This window comes from Sminthopsis crassicaudata, chromosome 2 (assembly GCF_048593235.1).
Source record: "Sminthopsis crassicaudata isolate SCR6 chromosome 2, ASM4859323v1, whole genome shotgun sequence".
NCBI classification, from domain to species: domain Eukaryota; kingdom Metazoa; phylum Chordata; class Mammalia; order Dasyuromorphia; family Dasyuridae; genus Sminthopsis; species Sminthopsis crassicaudata.
In genome coordinates this window covers 420,509,420-420,533,402 of record NC_133618.1, presented here as the reverse complement: position 1 = coordinate 420,533,402, position 23,983 = coordinate 420,509,420, and the positions used below count along the sequence as shown (strand labels likewise).

The window sequence follows — 23,983 nt, the reverse complement described above, 5'->3', positions numbered from 1 at the left end:
TCCTTCTTTCTCCTTCTATTCCCCAAACCAAGCACAGTATCGAGAAAGAGCTATCAATCTGTCAATCCTTTCCGTGTCCGGGCCGGATGAGGTATGTATGTATGCCTTGTCTAATTTTAAAATATTGTTTATCAAACAAATAAATACTTATTGTATGGGATTTTGTGATTCTCAAATAATGGAAAAACAACTAGATATAAATCTATGTAACAAAGGGTAAGGAAGAATATATGTAGTTGATATGATCCTGTGAAGACAATTATCATCTATAGAAAAGCACTGAAAGGATCACAGAATAAGAGCTGGAAGGGGGCCTAAGAGACCATTTAAAGATATGGAAGCCCAGAGAGGGGAAGAGATTGTAATAAAAAAGCAGAGGTAGTCTTCAAACCTATATTATCTAACTCCACAGCCAGTGCTTGTGGGTTTTTCCTGACCTGTTTGCTTAATTTGGAAAATAGCTGGTCCAATAAACTGGGATTGGCCCTTGAAAAATGTTGAAAATAGAGGCCTATTTTGAAATGGTATCTGGTGAGCTATTTGCAAAAATAAATTGGGCAAAATGTCCAATAAATTCCACAGGTTCATCTTGCCATCAGAGGAAAAGAGTGGGTTAAGAATACATCTGATGGAAGTGGAAATCTTCAACATAAAGAAGATCCAACTCACTTCCAGTTGATCAATGATGGACAGAAATAACTACACCCAGAGAAGGAACACTGGGAAGCGAATGTAAATTGTTAGCACTACTGTCTATCTACCCAGGTTACTTATACCTTCGGAATCTAACACTTAATGTGCAACAAGAAAATGGTATTTACACACATATATTGTATCTAGGTTATATTGTAACACATGTAAAATGTATGGGATTACCTGTCATCGGGGGGAGGGAGTAGAGGGAGGGGGGGATAATTTGGAAAAATGAATAAAAAAAAAAAAAAAAAAAAAAGAATACAGAGTATTCTATATTACATACCAACATTAAGCCCTCCAAGGCAAGGAAACTTGTTTTCCTTTTCTTGGGTATTTTAATAAGGAGATCTATTTACAGTGTATACAACTATAATTGACTGACAAGGCACGCCCAATGTTACCTTGTAAATACTCAGGGAAAGGGACAAGAGGAAATAGCATTAAACAATTTACTGATAAAAATTATTTGTTCGACTTTTTTGTTTTTATTTTTATTTTTTTGAGAGAGAGCTGGGTTTACTGGCATGTTTTTAGAGTTGAAGAAAGTTTGGAAATTTCCTCATAAAACTCAAGCTAAAAATCTAGGTAAAAAATTTAGATATCTAGGTACCTTAAAAAGAGGCATCTGTTTTTTTGGATAAGAGAATAACAATGATAATTTTAATTGAATATGAGTAAGCAATCTATCTTCCTTTCTCCCTCTTTCTTTCTTTCCTCCCTCCCTCCCTCCCTCCTTTCCTTCCTTCCTTCCTTCCTTCCTTCCTTCCTTCCTTCCTTCCTTCCTTCCTTCCTTCAAGTTTGAAGTGACAGGTTGTGGTGGAAGTGGGATCAGGGCTAGGGGATAAGAGTTGAAATTCCCTAATAGGTTTAGAATAGTTTTAATTTTAAATCCAGTGTCTGGGAAATGAAAATAAATAATTCAGTTTACCTAAATTATTCTAGAAAAATTGAAATTAGGACAGAAATTTATTCTCTTTTTCCTCTTTGGGTTTCTAGCAACATATGGGATGATGGAGAAGGATGCCTGCTGGTCAAGACAGAAATCTTTGCAGCATTGTCTCCTTGATGTGCATGTGTTCTGCTGCTGGATTGATAGGGCCAGACTTTTAATTGATGAACTGGTAACCCTTCACTTACTAAAGGAGGAAGGAAGTCACAAAAAAGGAGAGTATATTCTGGGAGATGCAAGCAGAAAAATAGGTCCCTGGAAGGGGTCACTGCCATGACTGGCAGCTGTTCTGTGAACTAAAAGTGGGGCAGGCACTCCAGGGAAACATGGAAGGAAGTCAGGCATGAGGTTTTCAGCACTGGACTACTTGGACAAGATCTATGTAATCAAACCATGTATGAGGGACACAGAACAGAAGCTGGGTTTACAGGAGCTGTTCAGACAGCTGAGATCAGAGCTAGGGAATTCTCACTCATCTCTTCCATTTCCCCATCTTCCTCTTTTTCTGGTGCTCATTCTTTCAATTTTTATTTCTTAAGAGTCTATTTTCCATTTCCTTTTGTGTTTTAAATCAGCCAGTCAACGAACAAGTATTTATTCAGTGTTTATTAAGTGCTAGACAATGTATTTTTAAGGGTTAGGGAAAGACAAGACTGCTGCCTTTAAGAGACACACATTCTATGTAATGGAATGCTATTGCTCTATAAGAAATGATGAGCAAGTGGATTTCAGAAAAGGTTGAAAAGATTTACATGAACTAATGCTGAGTAAAGTGAGAAGAACTAGGAGAACATTGTATATAGTAACAGATAGTGTGATGATCAACTATGGTAAACTTAGTTCTCAGCAATATAGTGATCCAAGACAGTTCCAATAGAATTGGAATTGAAAATGCCCTCCATATCCAGAATAAAAATTATGAAGACTGAATGTGGATTGAAACCTACTATTTAAACCTTTTTTCTTGTGGTTTTTCCTTTTTGTTCTAATTTTTCTTTTACAACATGACTTAATATGAAAATATGTTAAAATTATTTTATATGTATAATCTATACCAGATTGCTTGCTATCTTGGGGGAGAATAAAGGGAGGGAGAAAAAAAAAATTGGAACTTAAAATCTTACAAAAATGAATGTTGAAAACTAACTTTACGTGTAATAAGAAAAAATAAAATATTATTCAGTGAAAAAAGACACATACTAACTGGGGAAACAATATGCAAATAATTAGGCACAGGTAAAATATGAACAAAAAGGGAAGGGACTGACAGGGAAAGGCAGGGAGAAAAGGACCTAGAAAGACTTCCTGTAGAAGGTGAGATTTGAGCTAAGTCATGAAGGAAGAAGACAAAAATGAAGAGGAAGAGCATTCTAGGCATGAGTAAGAACCAGTGCAAATGTACAACTAGAGGATGGAATGTTGTGCATAAAGAATAGCAATCCAAGGTAGCTGGGTTATAAAGATCATGGAGGGAAGTACAATATAAGAAGATCCTAAGAAGATAGGATGGGGCAAAATTTTTAATGGTTTTAAATGCCAAACAGAATTTAACATTAAGTTAAATGAAAGTAATAAGGAACCATTGGAATTTAATGATAATGAGGAAGAGGAGGAATGTGGCAAACTCTTCATGTTTAGAATGACTGTTGTCAGGAGGATATACTAGATTAGAGAGAAATGAGACAATTAGAAGGCTTCTGCAAATAATTCAGACAAGAGGTGATAAGAACTTGTATATAAGTGAGGGCTGTTAAAGTGCAGAAAAAATGAGATATATGAGAAAAGTTTTTAAGGTAGGAATGACATCTGACAACAGATTGAATACATTAGTTGTGAAAACTGAGTAACCAGGAAGATGATGTGTCCTCACAATAATGGGAAAGTTCTATTCTGTGCATGTTGAGTTTGAGGTGCTAAGCAGATATCTAATATGAGATATCCAAGAGGAATCTGGTAATGTGGGACTGAAACTAAGAAGAAAAATTAAAGATGGATATATAGCTCTGAGAATAATATGCATGAATGTGAAAACTGAACACTGGGCTGCTGATGAGATCACCAAACAATATAGAATTGAGGGCCCAGAGCAAAAACCTAGCATTTTAGTACTGGCTCATGTGTCCTTACCCTAGTCTATCTCAGAGAGAAAGAGACAATAAGGGAGAACCAGGAACACTCAGAAGGAGAAAGAAATAGATTCTACAACTGTTAAAACAGTGACATATTTTACCAAAAGTACTTCCTACCTTTGGGGCTCAGAGCAAACAAAAGAAAATTACTGATTTTTTTTTTTCTAACTTCTCAGGGTAGAGAGAAAATTGGACTTGGATCTTTCTGGGCAAACAATTCAGCAGCTTTGGCTGGGGGAGACTGTGATAAACTGGCACTACAAGGAGAGGAGGGGCATTGGTCATTTATTTCTCCTTTCAATTGTTTTCATGTGACTGGATTCTTCTAGATTTGACTATTATGCTCCAGGAATCTCATTATCCTGCAAGATAACTTAAACCTTCCAACTCACACCTCATCAGTACCCCTTGTCCCAGAAGCCCTTCCCTCTGATAAGGGAGAGGGTTGGAGAGCTCTTCCAAGAGCTACCTTTTAAGGAGAAAGGCCCAGGTTAGCCATCTTTTCATTTTCTACCTACTCGGAATTCTCTAGACTTTTGCATCATACCCCTTTCCACTGAATACCTTTCCTCCATCCCTTTTTTTTAAAACTTCTCATTAGATTGTAAGCAAATTGAAATCAGGAACTGTCTCTTTATCTTTTTTTCCCCTTTTGTTTCCCCAGTATTAGCCCAATACCTGGTACACAGTAGATACCTGATAAATTTTTGTTGATAATCATCTAGTTTCAAAAAAAAAAAAAAAAAATCACTTTGCTAGGGGGGTGGAGCAGAGGAGGAAGCTGGGAAGAAATGACATCCTCAAGCAGAGGAGCCTGAAAAGGAAGAAGTAGATAGCTGGGCCCCTACAATTATGGGGACAATTAGGACAGAGTGATAATTTCACTTATCCAGCACAGCTAGAGCCACACCACCAAATTCTTGCTAAATGTCAAATGCTAAAAATATATATTCAGCATAAGTCTTTTAAGAAGCAACTACAAACTCAACCTGAGTGTCAAAAAATGCAAAACTTCTTTCTGCTTTTTGGCTAACAGAATACTGTCTGGACATTCTTGGTGTTACTTTAAAAAGCACAAGACTAGGCTAATTAGAAGAGCGAAGCTCTCTAGTAATCCATTTGCTACCAGGGCAAACTGAGGGCAGATAAATGCCAAGTGAACTCCTCACCAATGCTCCCAGGGCTGCCCTACACCTGAGAACATCTTCTCGAGGGGATAATTGATTCAGTCTCTGACATAACTCAAAAAGGAGCATTTCAGCAGCTGAGTGTATGTTACTCCTGCTGGGAAAATGCTACATGTAAGCTAGATGACTAGGAAAAGTTAAAACCTGTATTATATCATATTTTTATAATTATCAAAATGTGGCTATCCCATATTTTTTGTACTATGAAAAATATCACTGGGCATCTATCGAATATCCGAGGTTTTTCATTAGATACTGAAAGGAAGCCAGCAGACTTGTTTCTCATGCAGGTGTTTCTAATTCAACTTGGAAACAACATTCTATGAGTTTTTTTTTTTTAAAGAAAAATCTATTATATTCCAAAAACAAAAACATCATCAAGAGATGTTCATTAGAACACTTGTCCCATTCTCTTTGCTATGCTGGCATCCAGTGAAATGCAGATAACAAGACACAGAAAGGCCGAGACCTACATGAGTGACAAGATGTGGAAGCACATTAATTCTCCCCCACTTTAGAAATAATTAAAAATAATATTTTCTCAGAGTTTTGGTCTAAAGTCCTTGGTCTCATCTATATGGAAAAGTTACCTGTACTTAATCAATGTGAGGAGACAGTGTCCTAGCATAAAGTTCTCTCGCATCATTCTTGTCAAAAGCCTAACCACTTTCTAAAGGGAGAAGCCTCATCAGCCTCACCTGAAAACTGATTAATCAAAACTGAGAGCACTTTGATTAATTCAATTAAGAGAAGCAGCACTTGAGTTCACCTTCAACCAGGGAAAAAGGAAAATCCTTAGGGGGAGGGGTTAAAAAGGGACTGAATTATTTTAGGAAAAGATACTCTAGGGTATGGAAAGTTAAATGGCTCAACTTCTTATCTGATGAATCAAAACTGTTTATCTGAACTTTGTAACTAGGTTTTACCTTAATGTGGAATTTCTACTTTTCTTTTGATTTGGGTCAGAGAAATTTTCAAAGGCAGGATGGATGTTTCTCTCTCTGGATTTTTTCTTTCCCTAAGAAATGATGCTGAGATTTATTTTTTTTTTAAATCTATCTCCAGCAGATTTGTGGCTAAAACAGACAATACAGAGTTTTTCTTCCACAAATGCAAAAATAGTTCTTGTTTCTGCTCTTTTTTTTCTTTTCTTTTGTTCTGATTTTTTTTTTCTTTTTATCATCTAGGGAATGATACTATGCATGTAGATTTCTATTAAAAATCAACAAAACATTGGTAAATAGTTATCATTAATGTTTTACTAAATCTTATAGATATAAGTTCTTGGGGTAATCCAGGAGAAAAGTAAGTCAGTGTTGCTGATAATACCTGACAAGTTAACAGGATGATGCCAAAAGAAAAAGAAAAAGGACATGATTTAGACCTACTTAATTAGTCTGATGTTTATCTTAATGATCAATATGAAGAATTTTTTTTTCACTAACAGGGACTTTTATGTGGTGAGATAAATTATCAGTGTTATTTGCTCCATGGAAATAAAGGAAGAAATGAGTTCTCCATTTTTAGCACAAAGCAGATGGGGCATCTTAAAAAGGGTCTAAGGTTTCTAAAGTTGGTTAGTAATAAAAAGCATTGTTAAAAAGCCCAGCACTCTGCATGGATGTACTCATGTATACATAGAAATCACAAATGAAGCTGTTTTCAAATGAAAGGGTTAGCATCTGTTCTAGTTTCCCTTTGGAAAATAGACTCTTCCAGACTGCTTAAATCCAGTATTCCAGAGGCACCAGGGGACAGTTTTGTTTCTTTAAATCACTAAGGGAAACAAGATATCTAAACACATATAAAAGTAACAGATTTCTCATTCTAGTTTATGATGGGGGGAAAAAGACAAGGAATGTATGGAAGAATTGCAGCATGACACTTTGTCAAGACTCTATTAGTAGAGACAGAGGTAGATCCCAGTTCTGTCTTTATCCTTCATTCTGTTGCTTACAACAAGCCACTTGGCTGGCTTCCTGGTGCCTCAGTTTTCACATCCAATAAATGGGCAGAGCACTTACTAATGACTTTATAGGAAGGAAGTGTCAAAGATCGATCATAAAGTACAAATAGGAAGTGTCATGGCAATTCTGACTGGGGATAACATAATTTTACCTGAAGCAAAGATTATTATTTCCTTCTCAGATTGTGTATCTGGTCTCTGTGGGGCAAAAGCCAGACTGGATTCCCCCAGAACAGGGAACAAGGAGATTCTACCTGACAACCAGGGTCAGAATCACTGCCTCAGAGGGCCAAAGGGCAGATCCACCAAATTCCTCATTCTGATTCTGTCAAATAGCACATTAATAAGCAAGAAAGTGATTCAGGGAAGAATTTCCAGAAGGACAAAAAACTCATCAGGTGTGTCAAATCTCTGACATTCAGAAACCATGTGGGGAAAGCAGCACACGCTGACTTAAGCACTAAAGTATGGATGCTTTAATTAATCCGGGGTGAATTTAATTGCTTTAGTTAAGTGGAAATCGGGTTAAAAATGATGCAGAGCATGCTGGGGTGTGTTAAAAACATGACATATGAGTTGGATGAATCGATAAATTAAAAGTGCACAGATGTTTTAATTAAACCCAGGGAAGTTAACGAAGATCGCTAGAGACTTTTAAGCCTATGATTAATTCAATTCATTTAAAATACCTGTAGAGATATGGGGATGCTTCCATTTTGAGAGTTATAAAAGTTCTCAATCGATAAGTACTTAAGCTGTTCCTCAAAAAAAAAAAAAAAGTGTAAGTTGTGTTTTTTTAAATGACTGAGCAGCATTAATTACATAATGAATATTTAAATTCTTTCAAGTACTCAGCAAGCTTTTTCTTAGCTCAAGCCCGAACTGAGAAAGCTGTGGATTTTTCATTATTATTGGTTATGTGACCCAAGGTATCAGCATGGGCTTCTGTTCACCTTCCTGCTTGGAGCCATCTGTTGCCCCATTATCTTACAGCTCCTACCTCTGGTGACTTTGTTAAGAGAGCCCGCCCTGAAGAGCACCCCCTGCCCACTGCCCCTGACTTATCTGCTCTCAAAAGATTGGTTTACTTCCTAATAAAGAGAGGTTTTGCTAAGCACAGCACTTCACGAAAACTGTAGAGATCAGATTTATAACATATCAAGTTTGTCTGGGGTTGGGCAGTCTGCCTTCTAAGACTGCTGTGCTACTCCGCTGGTGGGTTTAAAACAAGGGTTTTCGGCTTCAGTATCAATTTAATCTTGGAAGCTGGCTCCTTTAAGCCCTTAAAAAGTTATTTATATTTTGTAATACACCATAAAAGCATCCTTGGTTGCCAAGTTTTCAGGGCTCAGGGCATGGACTATCACTTCATCACCAAGCAATAAATTAAGTTAATATGTACTATGCCTCCAAAACCGGGGAAGCAGGGCTTTCTCCACCTCTGTAGGGGGATTCTGGGAGACAGAATGAATGCAGGTTGGAAGTGCCATCCTTGAGCTCTGTAATTCTCATCAGAGACAAGAGGGGCAGTACTACGTGCACCTGCTGTGAATGTGCCATCCAAGACTTCATATGAGGCAGAGGAATTTCTCTGATTTGTACTGAGGCCAACAATTGTGTGTGTATTGGGGGGTGGGGATAGGCTAAATTCAGATGTCATGTTGAAATAGGGAGATGAAGTGATGCTGTAGGCAGATACCCAAGGTCTTTTGGTTGGTGACAACTTCATCTTAATTAGCAGGGAGTAGGGGGGTAGTTGAAAAAGAGGCAAGTGGGCTGGGAGAGGAATAAGATAGAAAGAGGGAAGGATCAGAGAAAAAAAATGTGGATGTCTCCATGAATGTTCCAGTCCACATGGTCACTAGGGGGGAGGTAGGGGAAGGAGAACAGATGGGATTTCAGCCTTTTTCTTTGGAGAGCAGAGAGGCCAGCTGTTAAACATAAAACCTGCTTCCCTGCCAAGTGAGTCTAGGATGCTTCAAACTTCCAGAAGGAGCCTGTCATCAAGAGGCATTCCTGGAGTGGTGAGGTAAGAACCCACCCCACATAAAACTCACCCCATCGTTATGGAGGGAGGGGGATCTGACAGGCTCTTATCTAGATCAAATGGAAGGAATTGCTATGCATGATCATCTGTCCCAAAGAACAGAGCAGAAAAAGCAGAGAAGGCTCCGGAGGCATTTTGGCACTGTGGAAACCCTGACTAATGAAGAGTAGATAAAATGACTGATCTCATATTAGAGTGGTCAGGCAGCCTCAGATAGTCCCACCTGCCTAGGTTGCTATTGAAGTGTCTAGCTGAACATTTGAGTGTTGTCCATCTTGCTAGTATTTCATATCAAAGAAGTGGCAGTAGCCTAGTAAGTAGAAGTGCTGGGCTTAAATCAGAAAGATCTGAATTCAAATCTAGATCAAATTCTTATTAAATGTATGACCCTGGGAAAATCATTTAGCCACTGTTTACCTCAGTTTCCTCAATTGTAAAATGAGGATATAATGGCATGTGCTTTCCCAGAGTTGTGGTGAGGATTAAAAGAAATAGAATTTTTAAAAAGCATCTAGTATAATTCCTGGCACATAATAAGTGGTATGTAAATGCATATTCCATTCTTTCACTGTCCCTTCAGAGAGTAGACATCTTCCCAGCACAAGCTTCTTTGTATGGCTGGGAGTCAAGTAACAACTCCTTTCTTTTGAAAACACTGCATTTTTAATTCTCCAAATTAAATTAAATTCAACAGACAATGATTAAGTTTCTATTATAGGTAGAATACTGTGCCAGGTAAATATTGGAAAGACAGAGACAGAGACAAAAATCTTAATTCAGACATAGTCCTTGCCCACATGAAACTTTCATTGAGGTAGCATTCATTCTTCATCACTTATTTTAGCATCAAATTAATATACATAAATATGCATATGTATTATATATGTGTATATATAATTTGGTGTTTTATATACGTACAAGTACATATATAAAACATTATTTTGTGCTTATTATTTATCTGTCTCAAGGTAGTTGTATCTTTCCAATGGAACTATAAATTCCTTGATGACCCAGGATCCTATCTTATGCTTCTTTTGTATTTCTTACAGACAATATATATTTTATAGTGCAAGTTCATAACAGATGTTGATTGAATACTTGTTGAATTCCATAGATTAGATTGCATCATATAATCTGGAAACATTAGGCATTAATTAACATTTCTATTTTTTCCCATGCATAAAGTTTACCACCAAAAACAGGATTAGAACAGCAGTTACTTGCTCATGACTTCATCATATGGGACTACAGAAATTGATGGAAAACATCATTTCAATGGAACAAAGGATAAAGCTGACTTCTGACCAAAAATTACCAGAACTTGCTTATTTGGAGCATTTTTGACAGTTAAGCATCTTCATCACTATGAGACTATTACTAGAAAATAAAGGAATTCTAACTTGTTATATTCCTTCTAGTATCAGAGAATCTTAGAATGCCTCCCATGGAAGTATTAATTTGGGAGACAATGAATGGGAGTTGGAAATGTCACCCTTGAGCGATTTCCTTTTGTGATTCTCACTGGGGATAAGAGGGGCAATACTATTTGCACTTGTTAGGAATGCACTATCCAAGAAAATGGCAGAGGAATCTCTTTGAATTGTACCCAGGTCAATAATGTGTGTGTGTGTGTGTGTGTGTGTGTGTGTGTGTGTGTGTGTGTGTGTGTGTGTGTGTATGTGTGTGTGTGTGTGTGTGTGTGAGTATGCTAAATTTAGATATCATGTTGAAATAGGGATATGTATATAAATCACATTGTATATACACAAACATTGAGGTAAAAGGAGTTTCAGTGATTTGTCCAGTAAGACAGAATTGGAGCTCAGATTTCTATTATGGGTCTTGGCTCCAGCATTGTTGGAGGCTTAGGAGTTGACACAGTATATGGTGTTAGGGGATACTATCTTTATAAAGCTCTTTAAAGCGGGGATTCTACCTTTTTGGAAGTGTGTCATGGACTCCTTTGTTAATCTGATAGATCCCTTCTCAGAAGAATGTTTTTCTAAATTTTAAGATTAGGATTATAATAGATTACATAGGATGCCAAAGGTGGGTAAAGATAAATATGTAATTTTTTTTCACCATTCAATGACACAACCTCTCCTCTGAGATCTCTCCATGGACCTTTTGGTCAGGGATCCCTGATTTAATGAGAGGAAGGGTCTCTAAAGGATGGGGATAGGAAGGAGGTCAACCATTTAGAAATCTGAAACTTCTCTTTGCTGTCTGTAATTTGTGGGAAGTCACTCTCCCAACCCACAGCCTTGATTTCAATGAAATTATATACCCCACCAGGGATGAAGAATAATAAATGTGCCATGTAATGGTAGGACTTCAGCAATGTGCAAAAAAGAGGATCCCTGCTGGTTTCCCCTGCTTTTAGACAAGCTTGCTAAGAAGCTGAGACAAACTTCTCAAGACGATATTTTACATTCTATAGCAATGGCACTTGTGGTTCTCCAGTGACAGCTGTAGAGCCGCAGGAGTTGTCACTTCCAATACTTACTAACTACTTATTACCCAACGACATAGGTTCGGGTTTGTTAAGTTTGTACTGCAGGGTAGGGGTACAAACATGACAAAAATATAAGCAAAGAGAACAGCCAGTATTAAAACGGACAATCAGAAACTCAGATGCAGCTCTTCTATTTTAAAATGCCAACAGGATGTGTGTTTCAAATATTTGAAGAAGTCTATTAAATATACAAATGGACTTAAAATGAAAAAAATATATACATAAAGGAAAACTGCTGCCCTCATGCTTATACCTCTGAAAAGGGTGATATACTTTGTCAGAATGCCAAAAACAGAGAGAAGGAAAGTAAAGAAATGAAAAAGCCAACACAAGCAGAATAGACCAATTCACAATAAACAGCAATTTGAAAATGAGTGTAATTATGGCAGGACAGGAGAAGCATCTGATAGAATGATACTCATCACTGAAGGGGAAAAAGTGCCATCTTTATTTAAGATATGAATCTGAACAGATTAAGCATTGTACTACATAGCCAACTCAATGTTTCCATACAAAATGTATATACAACTTTCCTTAGTTATTTGCCTATTTCCTCTTAGTTTTTCTTTTCATTTCTATACTTGGCCTACAACGCTGAAGAAGATAGACTATGGTTTATCTCATACATTTTTTTTTTTTTACCACCTTATTATCCTTATCTCTAGTGACTACAGCACTTATAATTTGCTTTTTTGGGGGGAGGGAAGGGGAAGTTGAAGTAGAAAGGGAGGAAATGTTCTGACCCATGATTTTATTGGTGTAGGAAACTCCAGATTGAAAATACTTCATGCAAAAGCATATTGAGAACTAGATTGCAATTAATAGCTTTAAGGGATTGCCTTGAGGTAAAAAAAGAAAAACTTTTTTTAGAGGTCAAGTGGGACTGAGAGGCCTAGGCTCAAACAGTTGTTTGAATTCTAATGCCAAGGTTTGCTCTGTCCACTGTGCCATGCTGTCTATTCATTCTACATTTAAGAAAGGCATTGTGGTGTAGTAGTCAAGACAGCCTTAGAGTCAGAAAAGCCTTTATTTGAGACTTACTTTTGACAGATTTTGGCTATGTGACCTTGGACATCTCTCTCTCTCTGTGTCTGTCTCTGTGTCTGTCTCTGTGTCTGTCTCTGTGTCTGTCTCTGTCTCTGTCTCTCTCTCTCTCACACACACACACACACACACACACACACACACGTGTTTATATGTATTTATGTATCTTTAACATATATATTTGAGATCTATTTCCCTACTTAAATTAATAAATCTTTTTGAGTCAGGTACTGTTAGGTCTCATCACTCATTCTTCTCCAATGGATTTGTCCTACTTTGCATGGTATACTATAGTTATTTCTGTTTGTATCACAGCTCCCTATTTGACTATAAGAGCCATAGGAATAAGCACCACATTGTCTCTAAATTTTTATCTCCTCGATAAGGGAGAGAGAAAGAAAAAATTTGGAACACAAAATCTTACAAATATGAATGTTGAAAACTATCTTTACATGCACTGGGAAAAATAAAATACTATTGAGAAAAAAAATTATGTCCTCCAATCCCTAGCATGGTGCTCTGCATACAGCAGGTGCTTAATAAATGTTTAGTTGATTTATTTTCCTCATACTTCACTATCTCTGAGACTACAAAGGAGAGGCTGGAACATATAAGAGGATTGTCAATTTAGAGCTGGAAGGAATGGACCTCAAAACTCCTCTTGTTTAACTGCATCATCTTAAGGATGAGAAAACTAAGGCTGAGTTTATAGGACTTGCCCAGGGTCACAGAGGTAATTAGTAATAGAGCTGTGACTTTACTCCAAGTTCTCTAACTCCAAATACAGTGCTCTTCCAATTGTACCATGCTATCTTTCAATAAATACTTAGGCACTCAGGAGTTTTCAACATTCACTGCAATTCTGTCATCACAAGCTCCATACAGGTAGGGATTTTTTAACAGGAGAGAAGGCAGTGATAAAGCCTTAAATGTATCTGAAGAGATGGGAGCCCCAGCAAGGGGTCAAGAAAGTAAACATGTACTTCTGTCATTTGGACACACGTTCAGTGGCTTTGCCAAAATGGGATCTCGATCATAAACATGGCCAAGTCTCTAGCTGGCAAGGAGAACCAAGGCTGCCTGCTGCCTGCCACACAGAAAGTTGGCAGTTCCAGAAGCATCCTGAGTGCAGGCTTCAACAAAGGCATAAAGGTGAGTCTGAATCTGTCACTGAGGAGACCAAGGGCTTGGTGCCTCCTAAGAGTTTTCACTATCAAAAGAAGGTCAGTCAGAATGGAGGGCACGGTAGAGCTTCGATGTCTTGTTGTATGTAGGCTGTAGGAATTGTGGAACCAGCTGTTTCTTCTTTCCTTCTTGCTGAACCTATTACCTCACCCACTCATAGGTTACTTACTGATAACATTTCAGGAGATGCTCAGGTGCTTGTGTTGATTCAACAGTGTGGTTTGCTTTAATACCACTAGCTATCCTGGCAAAAAATTATAAAATTGCAGAGAAACACCCTCCCAGATCACTAGACTTGCATTTCCTCTGAATAAAAAGCTCTGTTCTTTCTGGCTCAAAATCTCAAGTAAGAGCTTCACATATGACAAGTGAAATCAGCAGTTGTCCATTCGATCCATTTACTCCAGGCTAGAATAGAGCCACATCAGCTGCCAGTTGCCACCTGACTCACCTCATCATTTAGTTCCCAAGTGTTGCTGGGGTTCAGGTATCTTCAGGGCTAGACACACTTGAGATGCAATTTTGAACCATTGAGACTTTCTCAGAACATGGGGTTTTCTGGGAAGTGGTCTTAGCCTAGTGTGAAGATGCTTAACTTAGAACTACTAGGAGGACACTACTTATCTAAAGTTCTTTCAACAGTCATCACTGGGATGGGGGCATCCACATGGCTTCAGCAGCAGCACTCTTTGAAGTGCTTAAGGACATTCTCATTGATAGTACAGTGGCTTATTGGATTAATCAACAAATATTTATTTTTAGGTGCTCAGGGCAAGCTCTTCTATATATTAAGCACATAGAGACTCAAAAGAGATAGTCTGTGCCCTGCCCCCTCCAATGTAATTCATTTGGGGGAAAACAATATATCAATATAGATACAAGGTATTTTGTGGGAGAAAGCACTAGCAGCCACAGGTGTAGGGAAAAGAAGGTCTCATGGAAAGGGTGGCACTGGGTCTAGTCTTGGTCTTGAAGTAAATGAGGGATTAATAAAGAGTACATCCATATAAAAAGGATGTGCATTTTGGGCAGAAAGGAAACCAATGAAAAGGCACAGAAATGGGAAATACTTGGAGGAATAATAGAAGGGCCAGTTTGACTAGATTATGGAGTGAATGGAAGCGACTGATACATAAAGAAGCTGTAAAGGTAGTCCGGTGACACATTAGGAAGTGCTTCAAATGCCAAACAGAGGAGTTTATATTTGTTCCCAAAGGTAAGAATGAGCCACTATATTTTATTGAATAGGAGAGTAACATGGTCAGACCTTGCTTTATTGTCTGAGATTAAGGCTTCTGAGTTTAAGAAGACATAAACATAAAGCTGATTTATTTTTAGATTTGAAGAGAGATTCACTTGCTTCTGAGGTACTTATTTAAATTTTACTTATAGTAAGTACACTTAACATTGCATGCGGAAAGAAGGGGGAAACTTTTTTTTCCTTTTAAATATTCCCCAAAGGTTTGATTCACTGTAAAGATCAACAATTCAATAAAAGATACACAAGGCCATTATTAGAGTTTAGTAATAGCTCTTAGGTATGTGGAGCAACTTCTTTAACAACTACTCAATCATTTGGGCCACAAGGATCAATTATATATCACTGCTAAAACACATTCATTGTATACCCATCCCACCACAGTGCATGCTAAGAATGCATAACACACACAAAAAAGATACTTTTAAATATCCCAGTGCACATCACATTACGGAGCCATAACACAGAATGCATGCTAGTGCAAAAATCAATTTAAAATAAAAAGTTATTTAAGTGGCCAGAGTACTTAGGTTTAAAAGACTAAGAGCTAGGCATGCAGTCATGAAAGATATGGTTTTAAAGATTAATAATATGTAGATGTTTGCCAGTGCTAAGATACATTTATAACTTACATGCTATTATTCAGTCAGTCATTCTTTCAACAAACATTTATTAAGCACCTACTGTGTGCAGAGCACCTACTGTGTGCAGTGCTAGGCGCTGGGAAAGATACAAAATTTAGATAAGACATGGCACCTGGCCTTATGGAACTCGATAACTTGGGAGGGAAGGGTAAAACACAAATATATAACTGACACAAGATATTACATCATCAAATACATTAGAGGGCTGAGTGTATTCAAGATCTAAGAGGGAAAGGCTTCATGAGATCAGGGAAGAAGTGGCATTAGTTTGGTGTTTGATAAAAATAAGAATTCACCGCTGGGGAGGAAGGATATAACTGGTATTAAGCAAACAGAATGTGTAAAGTTGTGGAGGCTGGAGAAACTAGTGGGTGTTCTTGTGGGCTGGGCTTAGTCTGACTGAATTGTAGAGTTCCTAGATGGAGAAATTTAACATTAAAAAATGGAAAAGAATGGTGGTTTCAGATTGCACTGAGTCTTGAATACTAGGCAAAGGAGAATAGTACTAACAATAACAGTGATAGTGGTGGTAGTAGTAGCAGTGGCGGTAGCAGCAGCAGCTAGCTATATTTATATATTGCTTTTTATGGCAAAACACTTTTATGAAGTTATTTTATTTTATCCTCATAACACACCTGGGAGGTAGGAACTAATATCATTCCCATTTTACAGAAGAGGAAACTGAGGCAGACAGGTCTTCCTGACTGGGGCCAGCACTCCATAATCTGCATATAAAATAGATTATTCTGGTAGGGATATGAAGGCTAGATTTGGGGGTGAAGAGATAGTCCAAACTAATTTTTAATATTATAAAAGAGGGAAATTTTGTCCTTTTAAAAATTCTCTCATCTCACTAAAATTAAACAAGAGGAGAAATCCTGAAGTTGATATTAAGAGTTCTGCTTTGAAGCCTCCAATACCCAGGACCTTCAGAATGGACATGCCATCTGACAACCACCATATTTATCAGGGAAATTTAGGAACCTTGATAAAGTCACAGCTTTTGTAACATTTCAGTTTTCTTCTATTCTTTGTATATGTGCCTTTGGACAGGATGTGGGCTCACTGGTACCGTGCAATGTAAGAAATGATGCCTTCTTTCCCTGTGTTCAGTCTCTCTGAATTTTGTAAATTTCTTAAGTTCTTACTGAATTGTTCCTGTAGGAAGTATACGTAGGCCACATTATTTATGAATCAGTCACTTCTATCTGTTTCAAATGTAGGCAGCAAAGTGCAAAGCATTCCATGAATCTTATTAGCATTTGTAATTTGTCAATAATTTTCTCAGCTCTGTTGGTAATACTTTAAAAAAAAAACACCGTGTCCTCTTACTATCTAGTATTCACAGAGAGTTCCTATTATTTAGTGATTCTTTCTTAGAATATCTAGGAGGGCATTCTGAATGAACAGATAGTAGGGCCATAGGAGCACAGACTCAATATAGGGATCTGAGATTAGGTTCTCTGGTGCTAAAATCAGTGATTTTTCCACTGAATCCTCCCCTTACAGAAGAGTTGCAGAACTGAAGGCATAGAAATAATGGGTAACTTGCAAAAGTTCCACAGAACTTGGAGAGTGATTCTTAAATACTTTGATCCAAACTTGTATCTAAACTAGCCTATGATTCTTCCTTTTATTCCTAGGTCTAGAGGAGTGCAGGTGAATTAATAACACAACTGAAGAATAATCCTACAAAGTAAATCATGTTTCCTAGATTAAGAGCACGGACAGGTAGAATGAATGAAATTTACTAACATAGAGATGCTTAATCTTCCATTACATGGAAGTTAATGATTATTACAAAGGAGTGATGGTAATTCACTCCCTGCTTTTACAGGAAACATACCATCTCTTTTTTTAAAGGAAATTCTTCTTCTCTATACACCTTAGCATCAAGGATAATGGCCCCGTTCCATGGGGTACACTGGCCAATTATAATATATCAAACCAGACTTTTAGCCAAGGGGAAAGATCCTGAAATTTACATAATATATCAGGAGCCACAGAATTTCAGAACTGGAAATTACCTTAGAGGTCATATAGTCAAAGGATCCTTGATTAGAAATTTAGAGTTGGAAAGGAATTTAGGGATCATTGTCTGAGAAACGGAGAAGTTAAGTGTTTTGCCAGAATCACACAGCTAAAAAGCAGAATTTGAACTAAGGTCCTCTTGTCTCCAAGTCTAGCCCTCTATCCATTTCTCTGGATGCCTCTCAATCTCCACCTATACAGGGATCCTTTCTACAACATTCTTGACAAATGATCATCATATTATTTGCTGATAGACTTTCAGTAATAGGAACTCATTTCCAAAAGCAGCCAGGTCATAATTTGGGATTCTTTTTTGTTTGCTAGTAAAGTTTTTCCTTTTAAAAGGCATTCATCTGCCTCTCTCAATTCTCTACCCTCTACTCATTCTGCCTTCTTTGACTCTAGGAAGGCTGGCCTGTATCCCCCTTAGACCTCTCCATTAGGACATAAAGAACCCCATAGAAAGGCTGAAATCTTGTTTTTAAGCCTCATGACAAATACCTTTAGCACAGTCTGCTCCATGGAATCCAGGGAAGCAATGACACACTCCAGAAACGCATTCACCATTCCCATGACAGTTACGTGGACAATCCTGCACGGAATCTGAAAGAAAGAAAAACTCAATGATTTCCTTCTGCAGTTGGACTTCGATGAAATCTGATCTCAGTGTGATCTCAGTGGAATGATACAGTTTTTTTTTAAAGATATGTTAGAGATATCAATACTAAATCCCAAATGTAGTTAGTTGTTAACCATTAGTTCTCTATCAATAAAAGCATTAAGAAATATCAGTATTTGAAACTCCAAACTTACAAAAGAGATAAATTAGGGAGTAATTACCTACATCATTTTCAGGCTATCCGAAATTATCAGCTTATAGAACTCAAGCAATAGGAGGTTCTTGTACCTAGCTGTCAGCCCATCATTGCCTGTAGTTGTCTTAGAAAATGATATAAGGCCTATAGGCCGGATGTTCTCCAACCAATCTACATCTACATAAATATATATGGGTATGTTGGAGGCTCAGTGGATAGAGAGTTGGCCCTAGAGTTAGGAAAACATGAGTTCAAATCTGGTCTCAGACATTCACTGGCTATGTCACTTAATGCTGTTCGCCTCATCTGTAAAATGAGCTGGAGAAGAAATGGCCAGCCACTTCAGTATCTCTGCCAAGAAATCCTAAATAGAGTCAGAAAGAGTCAGACACTACTGCAATGACTCAGCAATAACAACAACCATAAAAACATAGTTGTCAGAGAATAATGGGAAAAGTACACAGGAATAATCCAAAGTTCTTTGAGAAATTTGAAAAAGCAAAAATCACTTCCAGCTATGGGGACTGAGAATGACTTTCTAAAGGAGATAATATCTGAGATGCAAATGCCAACTGGATGGGATTGAGTGGGTTAATTTTGTTTATACAGGATGGTTAGGGCAAGAAAAGGAGGAGGTAAGTAAGTACTATCTGACTGGAGCAAGGAACTTTAAATATTTTTGGTAGGTAATGAGAAGACACTATGGATATGTTGATGTTGTTTTTAAAAAATATTTTAGGTAGATTACCTAGTTATAGCTAAGTACAATTAGGGAAGGATTAGGTTAGATTCTGGAACACCAGTTAGGAAGGTGTCAAAATATTTTCGAAAAAGTGGGCAAGAGTATGAAGCCTGAACCAGAATGATTAAAGTCAGCATAGAAGGGAAGGGAGAGGGTAGATATGAGAGATATTACAAGGATACTATTGATAGTACCTTGCAGTTAACTAGATGTGGGGGTGACATTTGGGGGAAGATTTAATAATGGTACCAAGGTTTCATGTTGGGGTCACTAGGAAGTTGGTGATGAAGCCAAGAGATAGGGAAGTTAGAAAAAGGTGAGGGGAGAGAGAAAAAAAAACTTCGGGAATGAAGATAGCAAGTTTGGTTTTTGATATGCTGAGCTTGAAGTGCTGGTTGGATATCCAAAAGAATGTATGATGCCCAGCAGGCAGTGGGAAACAGAGGATTGAATCTCAGGAAAGGCAGGGTCTAGAGATAGAAATTTGGGAATCACCTGCTGAGAGGAGAAAATTGAAGCCACAGGAGTAGGTGAAGTCACCAGCAAAAATAACTCACACTTGAAGGATAACAAAGCATTTTCTTCCCCACAGTCCTCTGAGGCATTGCAAGCAACACTTACAGATGAGGAAATTAAGGTTCATTTCCCACAGTCATATGGCTAGTTTCTATCGAAGTCAAAATTTAAAGCCAGGTCTTCTGACTCTAAGCTCAGCAGTCTTCCTACTGAAACACTACTTCTCAAAGAAGAAGGTGAAGAAAAAGAATAAAATAAAATGGCAAGGATTTATTACTGATTCAATATGTGCTAGATGAGGCAGGAAGGTAGCACAGAGGATAGAATGCCAGACCTGGAACCAGACAGGCTCATTTTCCTTTATTCAAATATGACCTCAAATACTTTTCTCAGGTAAGCCACTTAAACCTCTTTGCCTCAGTTTTCTCATCTGTAAAATGAGCTTGAGAAAGAAATGGCAAACTATTTCACTAACTTGGTCTGAAAAATCCCAAACTAAACTGACAAAAAAAACAAAAAAACCCTGAAATGACTGAACAATAAAAACGACAAAACACTCAAGGAGGGAGCAGCTAGGTGGTGCAGTGCATCAGAGCACCAGCCCTGAAATCTGGAGGACCTGAGTTCAAATCAGACCTCAGACACTTAACATTTCCCAGCTTTGTGACTGTGGGCAAATCACTTAACCTCAACTGCCTCAGCAAAAAAACAAGCCAAAAAACCCCCCAAACTCTCAAGGAGTCTGTAGTCTATTGGGGAATGATGAGAAATATACACATAAATATGCAGAACATATGCAAGGTAATTTCAGAGCATGGTAAAATTTTTTAGTTTGAGTTTTATTCAAACTCATCTTGTACTGATTGGGTGACCTTAGGCAAGCCATTTTACCTTTCACTACCTCAGGCACCCATCTTAGACTATGAGTTGCAAAGAAGGTACTACTCTTCATTGACAAAGGAAATTATCTCCTGGTTGGGAGCTCCCCCTATTAATAATAAAATTCTAGATCTGGTACCCAAAAGAACAATTGGAGGAACTTAGAGGGGAGGAAGGTGTGCATTCAGGAAATGGCAAAAGAGGGTCAAGGTAAGAACTTTTCAGGAAATGCTTGTAGGGCCCTCAGGAAGGATAAAAATCTGGCAATGAAGAGAGAAAAGGAAAAAATAAGAGGCAGAAAGAAAACCATGAGCTATAATGGTACTGAAGCCTGGGAGAAAGAGCACATAAAGAAGAAGGGACTAGTCATTTGTCAAATGCTACAAAGAGGTCAAGGATGATGATTAAATGCTTAAAAATAAAAGTCTCACTTATAATAAGTTGTATATATATTAATCTTCCATTTCTGGAATCTCTGATTTAATTGATATAATAGAAGTTCCTTAAGGACTGAGATTATTTTTACTTTTTCTTTGTATCCCTAAGGCATAGCACAGAGTCTGGTATATAGAAAATGCTTAATAAATGTTTGTTGTTTGATTAATTGGACATTCTTCAAATAGTAGAGATTGCAACAAATCATGCTTTTTCATCCTGATGATTCATGCCCAGCCAATGCATTGGCGAGGTGGTAAAGTGGATACAAAGTTGGGACTGGAGTCAGAAAGAGCTGAGTTCGAATGTGATCTCAGATATTTACTAGCTGTGTGGGTTTGGGCAAGTTGCTTAACTATTGATCTCGGTTACCTCATCTATAAAGGGGATAATAACAGTACCTATCTCATAGAGCTGTTTTAAAGAACAAATGAGATGATATTTGAAAGCATTTAGCAAAGTGCCTAACAAAGACACTGGTTAAAATTTTATGATTATTACTATTTTATCATTTCATGGGTACCAGTATAGCCCTCAGGCTATCTGCTATTCCTTACTCAACTGAACTTCCTCCTTTCTGGAAGACATATTTTATACTATTTGACTTATCCAAACCACCACTGTTTAAAATACTACAATCTACTTAGGCTCATCACAATCTTTCCATTGAACTTTGGGTATAGTAGGGAATCACACACAGAGAGAAAGCTGATTCTCTGAAACGGATATTCTAGACCTGCAATCAAATAGCCTCATGGGAAAATTAACTGTTATTAAAATGATTGTGTGTGTGTGTGTGTGTGTGTGTGTGTGTGTGTGTGTGTGTCCACTTTAGGGAAGAGCTTAGGATCAGAGAAAACATAATTTTCTAAATGCCACCCACTTTGCTCTTCTCACATTTAACTATAGGGCTAAGTACATTGTTCATCCTGCAGGTTCTCTCCAAGACATATAGGATAAACTTATTTAACAGGCTGCTTAGTTTAGCCAATTGCTGGCCCAGGTCTGAAAAGCAGGGATTCTTTATCCATTGTTTTTTTAATGATGAGAATTGTTGGGTCTGCCACTTTTGAAGTGATGATGGATTTCCCTGAGAGGTTTTAGGATTAACAAAGGTTTCTTTCATTGTCTAGGAGGAATTCAGAGAGAAGAGAAGCTCCTATTTGTAGATGACAAGGTGCTGATTGCATCAAGCTCTGGAAATTACAGGACTTCTTTAATAAGTTTCACAATTTCTTTAAAATATAATTCAATTTATATACAATTTCTTAGGAACATATCAATTACATAGAATAAAGATTGCCTATCTTAGTTTACAATTTAGATATAGCTATTGATATTAGTAGAAAACTTAGCCTGGAATCAGAAAGACCTTAATTCCAATCCTGCCTCAAAGACTAGCTTTGTGGCTTTGTTTGTCTCAGTTTGTAAATGTAAATTCTAAAATGCAGATAATAACAGAACCTACCTCTCAGTGTTGTGGGGATCAAACAATGATAATATTTGTATAACACACTTAGTGTTGTGCTTGGTACATAATAGGCACTATTTAAATGCTTATTCACTTATAAAAAAAAAGTTCTTCTCTGATCCAATCTATATAGCTGTTTCATTTCAACATACACATTCTACCTCTGACAAAATCTCAAAAATGAACAATTCTTTTATTTTCTCATATCAATTCAAATCTATAGAAGACTAGGAATTTTATTTTAAAAGCTCTTTTTTTGCCTGGAGTTTGGATGTAGGCTACTAGTGTTCAATTCTTAAGTTAAAAAAATGTGGGTGTTTAGGTTTCAAATTACAAAGAAGATGAAAAGAAACTACTAGCTGCCATGTCTTCAATGTGACATTAGCTGCCTCCTTGGGATTCAGGTACATTGGCTTTGCCATGTTGTATGAAAAACTATAAAGTCTAATTTATCCTAATAGAGTCACCTGAGAATATTAAAAAAGATTTTTCTTTTAAACCTAATTTCCCATTTACTCCCACCTTGGACTGTAAGACCAAAGCAAGCAATATCACTTTCTTTTCATAGGGCATCTCACTTGTGAGTTCTCCACCAACACAGGAATAAAGTTTGTTGCTGGCAATTTAATCATCATCTGATGAACAGATTTATTCTTTCAAAAATTAGGCACACAATTTGAGGATCTGTAAAGCCAATTTTTCCCCAGGTTAATTTCACACAGAATTCTTTGGTAGCATCTCTGGCAAGCAGCTTACTAGTTATATATTTCCTGTTTCTCTTCCAGAGGTAAGCACCATGCCTGGTTTATAGTAGGTGCTTAATACATGCTTGCTCACTTGTCCACCTTTTTGACACCATCTAAAACTTGGAGGGGGTGACAGAGAAGCTACATTCCTGAAGCCAAAGTTGTCACCAATCTCTCTGGGGTCAGCAACAAAGCAAGGAGAACCCTGTGCTTTGTGCTGCCCTAGTTCTGACTAAAAAAACTGATGGCAGCAGCATGACTTACATGGAAATGTGTTTTGCATGACTACACATGTATAACCTATGTCAAAATGCTTGCCTTCTCAATGGGGTGGAGGGAAAAAAGACAGGGAGATAATTTGGAACTCAAAATTAGAAAAAAAAATGCTAACTGTTTCTCTATTTAATTGGGAAAAAGCAAAATATCTTCATTAATTTATTTTTAAAAATTTAAGAAGAAACTGGTGGCAGAGTGGCAGGTTATCCCCCCAAACCCAAATAATTTAATGGTATATTTGGAATCCAATTCCCTTTAACCTTCTGAAGAGGGATTCTTTATTTTAAAAAGACATTTTTGATGTCATTGCAGTTCATGAATGAAAGGCCTATTGAATTCGAGTGATTTGTCAAGATTAAAAGGAACTTTCTTCACTCTGCTGTTATATCTTGTTTCTATCTTCCCTTCCTCATTTACACAGGACAACTTTGTCTAGGGAACACATAGGTACT

At 37.4% G+C, this 23,983-nt stretch overlaps 1 protein-coding gene across 1 annotated transcript in view; it reads right to left on the bottom strand.

Annotated features, from left to right (window-relative positions):
- TENM2 (teneurin transmembrane protein 2) overlaps positions 1 to 23,983 on the bottom strand; it is a 985,642-nt gene that overhangs the window by 120,716 nt on the left and 840,943 nt on the right. Inside the window, 1 exon segment of the mRNA XM_074292010.1 lies at positions 18,153 to 18,254. Within this exon segment, the coding sequence (XP_074148111.1) occupies positions 18,153 to 18,254 (102 nt within the window).